This window comes from Schistocerca serialis, chromosome 3, assembly GCF_023864345.2.
Source record: "Schistocerca serialis cubense isolate TAMUIC-IGC-003099 chromosome 3, iqSchSeri2.2, whole genome shotgun sequence".
In the NCBI taxonomy this organism is placed as follows: Eukaryota; Metazoa; Arthropoda; class Insecta; order Orthoptera; family Acrididae; genus Schistocerca; species Schistocerca serialis.
The window spans coordinates 1,011,468,312-1,011,482,695 of NC_064640.1; the positions used below are offsets into that span (position 1 = coordinate 1,011,468,312).

Consider the following 14,384-nt stretch of genomic DNA (forward strand, 5'->3'; position numbering starts at 1 on the left):
ATAAACCCGCTGTGCAGCTCGTCCGTTGTGGTGCGATACGTAGTACGCACCAACCATATGAGTGTACTCTCTCCAGGTGTATCGCTCCAATTGTAAAGAGAGACAATGCACTACTACACTGGTGGACAGCAGTTGTCTACAACTGAAGAGCGTAATACGCCCTCTAATAACTGAAGATCGCAATACGGCCTCTAACAACCGAAGAACGTAATACGGCCTAGTGGTTTATATAATCCTCATAGGAAAAAATGACATTAGGGAAAATATTTGTTTTGATGTCCTCTACAATCTCCCAGAGTTTGTCGGTTTAAATACTTTTCACCCTGTAGGTCCCCTGGAAAGTGTTCGCAGCATATGGGGACGAAGCGTCGGGCTTTAATGTGAAATAATAGCCCGGAATATTTTATTAATTGTGACATTTCCGTCCGTGAAAGTTTATAATCTGCAATTAACTCGTATCACCAAATGCGAGAAAATCTGGTTGACAATTGGCCACGTTCCCCAGTGACATTTCTATTCGAGTTTCTTGTGTGAACTTTCGTGAACGGTTGTCTTAGGCCTGTTCGCTATTGTTTCGAATGTTAGAATCACAGTCTCTACCTAGCTCCCTGTGAATATTCGTAGGCTATATATGTTGCTGATAAGTAGTTGTTTAGTGGAACATTATAAGGAACTGTGTGACGAAAAGGTAGTGCAAAGAAGACAGATCAAGCTGTACCGCAGTTCTGTTGTTAATTAAGCGATGTGTCCTTAGAATTAAAGTCATAGTTATCACAAATTATCCTCCTATCACAGCCTCTGAACGTGGCCAACGCATTTGTGAGCATAAGGGGGTGGTACCCGCTATGTATAAATCGCAAGATATATAACATTTATGGACTGGAGAGGCAATCGGTATCACACATGGACGTTGTGAACTGCAGTCAGTCTTCACAGTGGTCCTACGTCATGGAAACTGTACAGCAACAATTGATTACTTTTTTTCCACTTTCAGTAGAATATCTGTGTCCTCATAAGCCCTATGTGAACTGTGTTACTTTTTTGTGATTCCCTGGCAGTGTTGCCACTTCAAAATTTCATGGTGCCACTTGTGCTGTGAGTACGGATCTGAACACAGTCTCACCTCCATAGCCAATTACAGATGGTTGAAGTAAGGCTTAGCTGGAGATCTAATAATATGCCTTTTTTTTAGCATTATGTGCGTAAAACACAAATGATTGTGTAATATGCATTCAGGGATTGGTAGCGAGTCCACTTGCGATATGTCACAAGTGGTGCAGCAGGTGTTACCTACTGAAAGCGCGCACAGTGTGTTGCTTTTGTTTCATGTTGCGAGCAGGCTGGACGAGGGAAGGTCAAATGCGCCGATTACTAGTAACAAAGAATAAGGGAGTGACTTATGGCTGTCCTGTGTAGTGCCGAGAACTAATCCACGTCCGCCATCAAACATTTGCAATTACATCTGCGGAGCAATATTTCACGTAATTTGTTCCGCGCACTACAGTGCCACAGAATCATCGAGAGTGAGACGGAAGAATCGTTTCACAGGAAGCTACCAGGTTAATTTTCAGGCTAAATCTAATGGTCCTGTGTTCGGTTAACAATCGCTAGTAAGATTTTTAGTGCTACTGAATCGAGTGCACGCGCCAGCAGCAGCGCCTTTTTATTTCTCTACGCAGCAGTTGTTTACTCTTTGTTCTCAAGTGGTTCTGTGAAAAAGTGAATAGAATCTGTGTGTTTAAATGTCTTGACTACTGTTGACTAACTTATTGTAGGTGTGAGCAATTTTTAGTGAAGTTTCTTAGCTTTAGCTGTCATTTTGTTTCACCTTTATGCAGCCATCAGTGCTACTATCGTGTGATTCAGTATAAATTTTGCTTCTGTTACGTATAGTACTTGAATAGTCAGCGGAGTCACATCCATGGATTTGGGTACACGCGCCAGCAGCAGTAGCAGCATCTACAATTTCTGTTTCTACGCAGCACTTAGTAGTTTTTTTCTGTTTCTTGTCACGTGCTTCTGTGAAGACGTGCATAATATTTGTGTACTGAATTGTGTTGACTAGTGTCGATTAACTTACAATGAATGTTAATGTATTTTTCCAGCATTACTGTCACGGAAGCGGATTTTGCAGTGTAGTAATAAGTGGAAGCAACGTACCAGCAGTACTTACATAGCATCTAGGGACTGCTTCGGTTTGTTTTCCTTGTTGAATAGATGAACACAGACGAAAGATGGATAGGGAGTGCGCCTATAATGTACAGATGCAAAAGGAATTCTCCACTTTCCGGAAACAGTTGTAACCTGTTTTGGCCACAGTCGATAGGCTTCAGGCTGCTACCCTGTGCTGAGTCACTTGAGCCGAATACTATAGCGTCGCCTGCGATCCGTAGTATCAAAACCCCTTCCGCTTTGTCGTCCTGGCAAGTTCATGAGCAGTGGTTGAATTGGTAATCTCTATGCGGGAGGTAAAAGCGGGCATTGGTCGGACGAGTGTCCCCTGAAAACAGATTAGAACTACACTCGCTGCTAAAAGTACATCTGAGCCATCACGGAATGTTCAAATGGTTCAAATGGCTCTGAGCACTATGGGACTTCACATCTGAGGTCATCAGTCCCCTAGAACGTAGAGCTACTTAAACCTAACCAACCTAAGGACATCACACACATCCATGCCCGAGGCAGGATAAGAACCTGCGAACGTAGCAGTTACGCGGTTCCGGACTGAAGCGCCTAGAACCGCACGGCCACCGCGGCCGGCTATCACGGAATGTCTCGTGTGCTGGTATGGGGACAGATTTTCGTGAAAGGTCCAGACAAGTGCCGTGGGTGCGTTTACTGGTCATTGAGAGCTCCAGTGTTAGATGGCAGAGCCTTTTACGAAAATAACGAGCAATTAGGGAACGAACACCAACGTTCACTCTGTTTGCTTGCTCCGGGTCTCGTCTGAGATGTGGGCTGTGTCCACTAGGTGCAACTAGATTCCAATAGTGACTCATATCAGTACCTGCCTGGGTTCAAAGGCCGTTGTCAGTTCTGACAGGCGGCTCGCTCCTTTTGTGAAGGCAGCTAGCCTCACTTGCAGGTCGGAGGCAGAGCAAGCGTTTGCAGCATCGTTCCCAGACTCTATAGCAGTTCTCTGGTTTCCTTGTGGATTTCTCGGTTTTTGCTATCTTGTGGTGAACTGAAGGAGCTCTTATAGACCAGACGTGCACTACACACAGTAAGTGGCTTCTACAGAACCAGAATACATTTTGAGCATACATGCACGCTTTTTAGGATATAGAAATCCCTTTATAGGCCCGATAAGATGGTCCTCGTTTCAAAAAAAGAATTATATCAGTGCCATTTCGTTGGGTCAACATGGGAACTCGTTGGGATCGTCTGTTATGGAGCTCCATGTTCAAAAATGTGCTTTTTCTTTGTCGTCAGCTGAAGACATGGGCAAACTCGTTCATCTTTGGGAACTAGTTCACTGGTGATTTTCTTGTTTTGGAGCCGTTCATTGTTAGTCTTTCACTGCTCCTTTTTATCCAGTTGTGCATGCTGTATATATTTTAGATAAATTTCCGGAAAAGTATCAGATACTCACAAGTATTACTTCTGCATTATAAATTCATTGATTATCTAATGTAACAGGTTGTTTTCTTCGACTCTCTTATCTGAAGGTGACGGAATTGGCCACTGACTGCAAGCCAGCTGGAATGAGGCCACAGCAGGCTGAACAGAAGTATGGATCGTGGAACCTGATTACGACTCATTGCGGGTCACCCAAGTCGTTATTCACTGTCGAGGGAAGCTTGTAGCAGTAGCAACTACAATGTATTTGTTTTCGGTTTGTTTACGAAAAAAGCATTACGAGCATGAAATACCCCAAAGTTGTGGTATGGAACAATTACCGTCACAATATATTTGAATGACTTAGTACATAATTTCTGAAAGTTCACGAGACTTTTCGCGGATTGTAGCGAAATGCAGGCAGACCTGCAGAGAATCGACGCTTGGTGCAGATAATGGCAGTTGCCCTTCGTCACAAACAAATGTTACGTATTTCACATAAGCAGGTGGAATGACCCATTACTGTATGATTACACAATCACAAAACAATCACAAAAAGCAGTCACATGTATTAAATATCGCGTAATATGTGTACGCAGTGATTTAAAGTGGAATGACCTCATAAACCTAATCACAGGCAAGGAAGATCTCAGACTGAGAGTTGGCTGGAAGAATCTTCAAAAGTGTAGTCCACCCATAGATCAGGTGGCTTACAAAATCCCTTGCAAGCAGTAGCTGAATATTGTTCTTAAGTCTCGGATCCGAACCAGATAGGATTGATTGAGGAAATAGAAAAGATCCGGAGAAGAGCACGACGTTCCGTTACAGGTTCATTTAATAAACGCGAATTTCACGGAGATTGTCATACAATTCCAGTAGCAGACATTGCAAGAGATGAGTAATGCTTCACAGCGTGTCTTACTGGTAAAATTCTGGGAGCGCACGTTCCTCGAAGAGTGAAGTGATATATTGCTTCCTCCAATACATGTCTCTCGAACAGGCTATGAAAGTGAAATCAGAGAGATTCGAGCTTACAGAAAGGGCTAGCAACAGTCGTTCTCGGGTATCATTTGTGACTCTAAATGAATGTGGTGAACTGAAAGTAAGTAGTACACATTGTATGAATGCATGGTCTCGCGGCGCTATGAATTAATAAAATCTTCTCGGGCTTCAAACCGCTTCAGGCGGGCAAAATCCCACGAGCTTTCGGCCGAGCTCTTCTCGGCCATTGTCAATAGGTAAATGACTGCCGTGTCTCCGTGGCCTCGCCGGTCTATAGCTACGCTGCTGGCTGTGACGTCGCTGGTGCTCATTTCCTCGCCAACTGTGACAATGTTTTCGTCCCGCGTCCATCGTGCCCACTTCAACCTTGCGATGGCTGGGTCCCAGGCTGTGCTGAGCTGGAAACCGCCGTCCATGTTGGTGTTTTTCGGTACGGTATTTTTATTTCTACCGCTTCTTTTATGACGCTGTCCCAAAATACCTTCATCCTCATAATGACAGATGTTTCTTTGAACAGAATTCGGTGTCGATTTTATAAAGCTTGTTCTGCCACGACTGATTTTTCAGGATACCGTAGGCGTAACCACCTCTTGTGTGCCGTCCGGCGTTGCTCCACAGTGCGTATTGTTTGGCCGACTTAGTAGCAGCCACCCTGACATCGTATTTTGTACTCTCCAGGTGTTCTAAGCCCTAGATTGTCCCTCACAGACTTCATGGTTGTCGCATTTTTGCTGGGGCGTGAACACTGATGAGATGTTATGTCTCTCTAGTAAGAGGCTAATCTTCCCGACGCTCTTCCTCAGAAAGGCAAAAACGCAAGTTTGTTGTGGACTCCTTCGGTGGTGTTTTCCCAGCGTGTCTCAGTAGAAATAACTTGTGATACCTGACGGTGATTGTAGCCGCTTTCCCGGAAGACTTTCAGGGGGTGGCTTAGTATTAGTGGCAGATTTTTCAGCGTCTGAGACAACTTTAGCACGGTGGACGAGAGTATTCAGTACGCCACGTTTTTGTGCCAGATAGTGATGGGTAAGAGTGTGCAGATACCGATCCGCGTGTGTAGGTTTCCAGTACATACTATTGCCGAGGTGTCCATTGGTTCTGAGTCTATTTGTTTTCTGGCGAAGAATGTCAGGGAAGGATAATGTACCGTCTGTCTGTACTTCCATCATAAACCTAACATGGTCGTGAATGCCGTTCAGGTGTTCCCATAATTCTCCCGATTTTTCACCTCCGTGGGGCCAGATGACGAAAATGTCGTCGACGTGACGATAAAAGCAACTTGGCTTATCTGGTGCCGTGTCAAATAACTTCATAAAAAGGTTGGCCATGGATGGAAGTAACGGACTTCCCATCGCCAAGCCGTTCAATTGGTCGAAATACTGGCCGCCATGTAGGAAATATGATGTGAATGTGTGGTTAAACAACCCCTCAGTTACACTGGCGAATAACTGTGAGAGAAGATCTATGCAGCCTTTGACAGCAATACGCGTAAATAAGGAGAGCACATCAAAACTGGCCATTATATCGCCTTGCCCAAAGCGCAGATGTCTAATTCGGATGATAAAATCGTCAGTGTTCTCGATGTGATGCACACAGCGACCCATATTCTGCATTAAGAGGCTGACCAGATGTTTTGCCAGCTTGTAAGTTGGTGATCCAGTAGTGTTCACAACAGGGCGAAGAGGTGAAACCGTTTTGTGAATCTTTGGTACCCCATAAAGCGTAGGTGGTCTCGGCGCCTGAGGAAGGAGATTCTTAGTAACTGCTCTTCCAATTATGACTGTTTTAGGAGGTCTGATGTCTTCCTCATTATTCCCGTGGCAGTTCCCGGTAGGTATCCTCCTCGAGAATTGTAGAGTCGTAGTCAACCCTGAGCGTCATTCACGACCACATTAGCTTTTCGGTGGAAATAGAGATAGATAGTGCATTACCCTTGACGCCATAGTTGGCTGGAAAACCAATGGACACCTCAGCCACAGTGTGTACAGGAAACCTAGAAACACTGGTAGGTATCTGCACGCTCTTAGCCAACACCATCCGTCCACCGTGCTAAAGTCGTCTCAGACGCTGAAAATCTGCCACTAGATCTAAGCCACCCCCGGAAAGTCTTCCGGGACAGCGGTTACAAACACTGCCAGATACCACGGACTATTTCTACTGAGACACGCTGGAAAAACACCACCGAAGAAAACAAGAAACTTACGTTTTTGCCTTTCTGTAGCACAGCGTCGGGAAAGATTAGGCAGCACCTGAAGAGACACAACATCTCATCAGTGTTCAGGCGCCCAGCAAAAATACAACCACAAGGCCTGTGAGGGGCAATCTAGGGCTTGGAACACCTGGAGTGTAGAAAGTATGTCATTGAAGCAGGTACTATGTCAACCAAGCAGTACGCACTGCGGGACAATGCCAGACGGAAACGAGAGGTGCTTACTACTAAGCTATCCTGAAAAATCAACCGTGACAGAACACGCTTTAGTAAATCTACACCGAATTCTATTCGATGATACATTTGTCATTATGAGGACGAAGGTATTTTGGGATAGTGTTATAAAAGAAGCGCTAGAAATGAAAATAGCTGAAAACACCATCAACAAGGACGGCGGTCTGCAGCACAGCAGAGTCTTGGAACTAGACATCGCGAGGTTGAAGCGGGAGCGAAACATTGCCACTGTTGGCGAGGAAAGGAGCACCAGTGACGTCACAGCCAGCAGAGCGGCTTTGTAATGGCGAGGCCACAACGACACGGCAGTTATTTACCGAAGACAGCTCGGTCTGAAGCTCGTGGGATTTCACTTCCTGACGCGGCTGGGAGACATACAGTATAAGGAGGCTTCTGGAGTATAGATGCGCATGTGCATGTCGGGGCACACTACCTGGTCGAGACTATTAGTGGACATTAATACAGGATGTATTACTAATTTTGTACTGGCGGTTGCACTTCTACTGATACCTAGCGGTCAGTACCACTCTACACAGTGGCGTCTGTGTACTTTTGATTAGACATTGTCAACATAAACGGACCTTATATCCGTGGCTATGCTCTTTGTTTGTTCAAATTTTCTTTTTCGGTGATACAGAGTCCATGTTAAACGTCAGGTGTCTGTATTAACTGGCTGGGTGAGCCCACTGTGAGATTGCCTCCAGAAGGATTGTGTGCATCTTGTGTTTACTGTTGCAGCTGTGGACGTGCCGGAGGTGGATCTGAGCCACCTGAGCGACGAGGAGCGCGCCAAGATCCAGAGCGTGATGGCCAAGGCGCAGCTCATGGACAAGGACCCCGCGCCCGCCCCGCCGCCGGTGCACACCAGGAGGTAAGCTCCTTCTCGCCTTAGCTTCTTTTCTTAGTGTTTACCACTCGTCGCTGAAATAAGCGAGAAGAGACACAAAGTAGAGCAATAGAAGTGTAAGATCTAGAAACACGAGTTCGTACTAAAAAGGCTATCTCTGTTGTTGTTCACAAGCAGTGAAAAAAATCCATTGACGAAGTAGCCATGTATGAACTGCTTGCAGTTATAAGGTTCACAAACGACTAGCTCGCCTGGATGAAAGGTAAGAGAGCTCTGAAGATCTGTTGAAAGGAAGGGACTCACTGTCGGGCGCTGAGATCGATTTACGTATTATAAAACCTGATCAGGTTATAACTTCTGTCAACGAGACGACGAAGTTATTACAGAAAAGTCTCAAGCTCGGATTGAGGAAAGATATGAGGTAAAATTGCTCTCCGACTTTTCATAAGAGTCATCCGAGCGTTACACTTCAGTGATTTAGAGAAATTACCTGACACGTTTTTGATAAATAGCAGTATCTCATTAAAGAAGAAAAATCGAAGTATGCATTCATTCTTTAAACTTACGAATATATACCCTCCCGGTCACTTGTACTGCTCATGGAGGCACTTCATATCGTTCAACACCTGTGCGTATGGAAATGAAGGTATTTATGGCAAAATCTTACGAGTAAAAAATTGCTCATGCGTAAGTGAATAAGAGATAAGTGGTGTGTTGGAGAGAGTGCCTCTATTAGGCTTATCACGTGACTCGTATATTTCTCATACACTGGTCTGCCGCCAGCGTGATAGTGGACAAGATGCGCGATACAGATGCAGCGATGCACCCTGTTTACCAACAGGATTCAAACGTTTTAAAGTTTGATTCTCCACGAACTAACCAAGCTCATCGAAAATGTTTATTCCAGGGGAGTGGAAATATATATTTAAGAAAAGACTAAAATTCGTTCTGAGGTGGGAAAGCGGTAGAGGACGTCGATAATCAATGAATTATCCAGTCACTAACGTGTATAGAACAAAAGAAAGAGCTGACTAGTAATTCTGGAAACGAATTTCAGTGACTTACTGCAGCGATAATCCCAGCTGTGAGCACACAATAATCTGACAATTTCTTTCAAGATAACCAGTTGTAAGTATACCCTTCCGGACGCCGCCGTCCGAACAATGATCCCAATAATTACATGCAGTAGTAAGGTGTATATGTATAACATGTATAACATGTAATCACGTGACAGACGTCGTTATTTAAATAACTCACCCAAACATTTACTTTAAAAGAGTACAGTCTATCTCTCACACCGACCAGTTTCTCGGCTAATGGTTGTGCGTAATGGTGGTTTGCTTCCTCCTTGTTTCACAGCTGATCTGAAAGTGTTTTACAACTTTTGTTCAAATCAGCAGCAATCTCCGAGACAGAGGAATGCGAGGGGCAGGTAACATACCTCTTTTTATCGTAGAATCCTTACTCGCAAACCAAAGACACGAATGAGAGCAATAACTTAGACGCAATTTATCACCACTTACGCTAAATGGATAGACTGACTTCCGCGTTGGGTCTTTGGGATACCACACCTGATGACTCAATTAGTTTTTCGATGTATTCGTATGACAAACTGTAAGCTTTCTTTCATCTGCTGATACAATAAGTGACTGCAGTTAATGTTGTTTTGTAGATAATGCCGTGTGACAGAAAACACTCACGAACTCTTTATACAGGTCGTGACTATTTCTGTCAGAAATTTTTTTCTTGGAGTTCTTCTGACTGTGACAACAGGTGCTCTATTTCAGTGTCACGATGCGATGTGGGCAGTTTGTTGAAGCAACTATCCATGATTTCACCTGCAATGATTTTGGATAATAGCGGAAAGTCAGATGTTCTATGGGAGGAACAGATATTATGCCACTCGTCCTGAAGTCGAATATGGCGTTTCGTTACAGTGCCACATCACTCAGCTCCAGGCGCATTTTGCCAGCACAGCTTCAGCTGAAACCTGAAGGCAGCCCGACAATAGAGTGCATCCTTCCTTGGTGCATAAATAACCCGATGGAGTTACTGATTGCTATAAACCCATCCAGGCGATAGCAGCGTCACCTGACGAGTCACACCCACGAACGGTGCAAGTAGTCTCAGTGAGCGTGTTGGCCGTGTATAGAATGGGGAAGGCGCGCGATCTATCTGAGTCTGGCCGAGGGCAGATTGTGATGGTCTGGAGGCTTGGCACGAGCGTTACAGAAACTGCACGACTTGTCGGGTATTCGAGGCTGTGGCGCGCGTCTTCAGCACGTGGCGAAACCAAGGCGAAACCACATCCAGACGTCGTGGGATTGGGCGGCCGCGCTTCATTACAGATGTCGTAGGACTTAGTCCCGGCAGACTTATAAAACAGGTCAGGCGGAGAACTGTTGTGAAATTAACGTCAGACTCTAATGCTTGGCGGAATACAAGTGTGAGTGGACACACTCTTAACGATTGGCCTCCGCAGCCGACAACACGTATATGTGAAGCCCGCATCTCGTGGTCGAGAGGTAGCGTTCTCGCTTCCCACGCCCGGGTTCCCGGGTTCGATTCCCGGCGGGGTCAGGGATTTTCTCTGCCTCGTGATGGCTGGGTGTTGTGTGCTGTCCTTAGGTTAGTTAGGTTTAAGTAGTTCTAAGTTCTAGGGGACTGATGACCATAGATGTTAAGTCCCATAGTGCTCAGAGCCATTCCGACACGTATATGTGCCAATGTTAACACCACGCCATCGGCAACTACGACTAAAATGGGCACGTGACCATCGACGCTGGACGTTAATGCAGTTGCACAGCGTTGCACGGTCTGATGAATCCCGATACCTTCTTCCTCATGCCGATGGGAGGGCGTGAATCCGTGGCCTTCCAGGGGAACAGCTACTTGACACCTGTACTGCAGCGGCTCCATTATGCTCTGGGGAACAGTCACGTGGGCATCCGTGGTTCCAGTGGAGCTCGTGTGAGGTACCATGACAGCCAAGTAATATCGTACACTGGTTGCAGACTCCTTCATGACTATCATGTTTCCCGACAGCAGTGGCATTTTTCAGGAAGATAATGCGCCGTGGTACAAGGCCAGAAGTGTGATGGAGTTCCATTTGATGATCTGGCCCACCATTTCGCCAGATCTGAACCTGGTCGACCACATACAAGATGTTATTGAACGTTATGTCAGAACGCATCCACCCTCCCTGTAATTTACGGGAATTAGGTGACATATGTGTGCAGATGTGGTGGCAACTCCCTCTAGCGACCTACCACAGCCTAAATGCTTCCATGCCACGACGCGTCGCCGCTGTTATCCGTGGCAAAGGTGGACGTACCGGCTATTAGGTAGGTCATAGTGTTCTGGTTGATCAGTGCATTTACTGTATCTATCTTCATTATTTTCATTTTATCTTCCAGGTATCTTTTCACCGTTGGAAGTTGTAACAGTTCGCTTCTTTTCTCACTGACAACACTTGGTCTTGGGCAAACAATTCAATGAATGAATGAGTAAATAGATAGTTTCCCTTTGTTGTGACATTTTTAGCGAAATATGCACTGTTCGCCTAGAGCCTGACGACCTCCCTGGTCGTTGTTTGGGACGGCGAACATTTAGTTGCGGCGCGGTCCTTACATCTATTCGCAAAAAGAACAGAGGCAGACGACATCCGGCGTTGTTTTTACGCTGTTAGCCATTAAAGTTGTAACACTGTGAAGGTGGCATGCCACAAACGTCAAACTGGCATGGAATGTAGGTGGGAGTACCATCACCTACATACTTTATTAAGGTAAAATTATCCAACAGGTTTCTCATTAAGGAATAGCTTTATAATGTTGTCCTTTTGGGAGTAGATGTTTGTAAGAGGGAAGGAAGAAAAATCAGGATTTAACGTTTCGTCGACATCGAGGTCATTAGAGACGGAGTACGAGCTCGGAATGTTTCATGGAGAGAGGAGGGAATCGGCCGTGAACTTTCAAAAGAGTGATCACATGGAACGATTTATGGAAATCACGGAAAACCTATGTCTGGATGGCCGGACACACATTTGAACCGTCGTTCTATCGAATGCGATTTGCGTGTGCTAACTACTGCGCCCCTCGCACGGTGTTTGTAAAAAGGACAAACGTTTACCATCAACAGTAGAAATTCTACAGTGGCAAGGTCAGGTCCTATCTAGATTGTGGTTTCTCGTTTTGCTATATTGCATTTCGTCCTGTTCGGAATTTCGCGACTGTCATGCGAAAACGGAATGCATTGGTTCAGGTGATCCATACTCAACCTAATGCAGAGTCTAAACTACCCCACGCTACTAGCACAAACTACAAGACTCACATCTACACCTACAGTTACATTTATAGGGTGTTTCCGTAAAAGCGTGCAAAAATTTAACAGGACGTAGAGGATGCTCCACCGAACAATTTGACGTGGGGTCGGAGAAGCCCACTTAAGCAGATAATAGGAATAAAATCACATTACCTTGTACTTTTTTATTTAAATTAGCTACAGTTAACTGCAAATACCATCACTGACACAATGAACTCACCATTTGTACTGTATCTTACAAAATGTGCTGCAACTCACAGCCATAAACCTGAATGCAAGCATGACATCGGCGAACAACATTCTGACGCATCCTGACAAATATCCCTGGTGTGTTTCGAATCGCATCATAGGCAGCTAAAATTCTGGCAACTAATTCCATCTGCGTATCCAGAGGAGTCCCACACACAAGTGACTTCAGATATCCCCGTAGAAAACAATCAAGGGTATTGAGGTGAGGTGACCTCGCAGGCCATGGAATAGGACCTCCCCTTCCAATCCTGCGAACTGGAAATACAGCACTGAATTGTTGTTGACATTCACACTGAAGTGAGACGGTGCACCGTCATGTTGTATTCACATCTTTTCACGAAAAGCCTAGGGTTCGTTCTTCAACAACTCAGGTAGAACTCCTTGCACGAACCTCAATACAGGTGGCCATTCAGACGGGCAAGTGGAAGATATGGCACAATGAGATTGTGGCCTACAATGCCAGTCCAGATATTAACAGCAAAACGTACTTGACGGTGTGACTCTAATACAGCCTGAGGGTTTCCCTCATCTCACACATGGCTATTCCTGCTGATGGAAATACCATCACGATCAAATGAGGCCTCGCCAGTAAACAGCACGATTTGGAGGAAATCTGGTAGATCAATGTATTGTTGGAGCAACCAATGACACAACGCGATCATTAGTGCAAAGTCAGTCACAAGCATTCCATGGACTCGTTGCGGGTGACATGGGTGTAATGTTCGTGCAGTACTCGCCACACGCTAGTGAGTGCAGCGCCCATTTCACATGCAGCACGACGAGTACTTGTAGTGGGGTCCGCTGCAACACGTTCCAGCACTCCTCTTCAAAATCGAGTGTGCGAGCGGTCCTCGTGTTGCTACGTCCCTCGTCTCTTCTTTCCAATGAACCAGTCTCCCCCATTCATCGATCGAGAGAAATAAACACTCGTCGTGACGGATGATGCCTGTTAGGAAATCGTTCCCTGTATAACCTTTCAGCAGCGAGAGCATGCAACGAACTTCCCCCTACACAAGGTGCCTGTCAGTGAGTTCTGTGAAACTGTACCGGTACTGCTCCATCGTAATGTACTGTACGTCTCTGAATAGCACTGAGTAACGAATGGGTTTGTCGTTGATTCGTAGCACGTTCTGTCATGGGACAATGTCAAATACAATACAACAGAGCCTCCTTGTGGACAAGTAAAGTAAAATAACCTGCATCATGACATCCTAGTAATTCGTCCTCGTTGTTTCCTTGCAGAAAATAAAGAATGTACATGTAAATAAACAGCACAGTACGTGCTGGAAAACAGTAATGCTAGATAGAGCGGTAGACAAATTTACTTCCATATCTTCTTAAGCTGGCTTCTCCAACCCCAGGTTCCCTACCTCAAACTGTTCAGTGGAACATTCTCCATGTCCTTTTACATTTTTGCACACTCTTTCGAAACAGTCTGTATACTCCGTAAGCTACCGAAAGATATATGGCGGAGTGCATTTTGTGTTCCACGGTGTCTTTCCCCAGACAAGGGTGTTGCATTCTTGCACGTTGGATGGAACATTGCGTCGCACTATACAGACACTACCAAATGCAGATACTCCACTAATGTAAATGAAATGTCACAATATCAGAGACCTTACTGGTCTCATACAGATGTACTTTATGTATATAGACGGAAGCGGCGAATGAAAATTTGTACCAAGGCCGAGAATCGAATCCGGGTCTCCTGCTCATTATGCAGGTGCGTTAGCCAGTAAGCGACCTTGGCACAGTGGTTCACATAACAGCACGGATTACCGTGGCACTCCTCAATCCGCGATCCAAATTCTCACTGCGCCTCAGTCTACTTTACACACGAGCAGAATTGCCGAAGCTCTCCATGTTCTGGAATAGCATCTCAGCATCGAACGTAAATTGATTTCAGACTGGATCCCACATTTACAGAGAAGGTGTTATTCCAGAACTTGGTGAGCCCCGGCAATT

At 45.3% G+C, this 14,384-nt stretch overlaps 1 protein-coding gene across 1 annotated transcript in view; it reads left to right on the forward strand.

Annotated features, from left to right (window-relative positions):
* The first annotated feature begins 1,262 nt into the window (after positions 1-1,262).
* LOC126471364 (regulating synaptic membrane exocytosis protein 2-like) overlaps positions 1,263-14,384 on the forward strand; it is a 420,233-nt gene continuing 407,111 nt past the window's right edge. Inside the window, exons 1-2 of the mRNA XM_050099485.1 lie at positions 1,263-1,308; positions 7,742-7,874. Coding sequence (XP_049955442.1) covers positions 1,263-1,308; positions 7,742-7,874 — 179 coding nt within the window. The remainder of the gene's footprint in view (positions 1,309-7,741; positions 7,875-14,384) is intronic.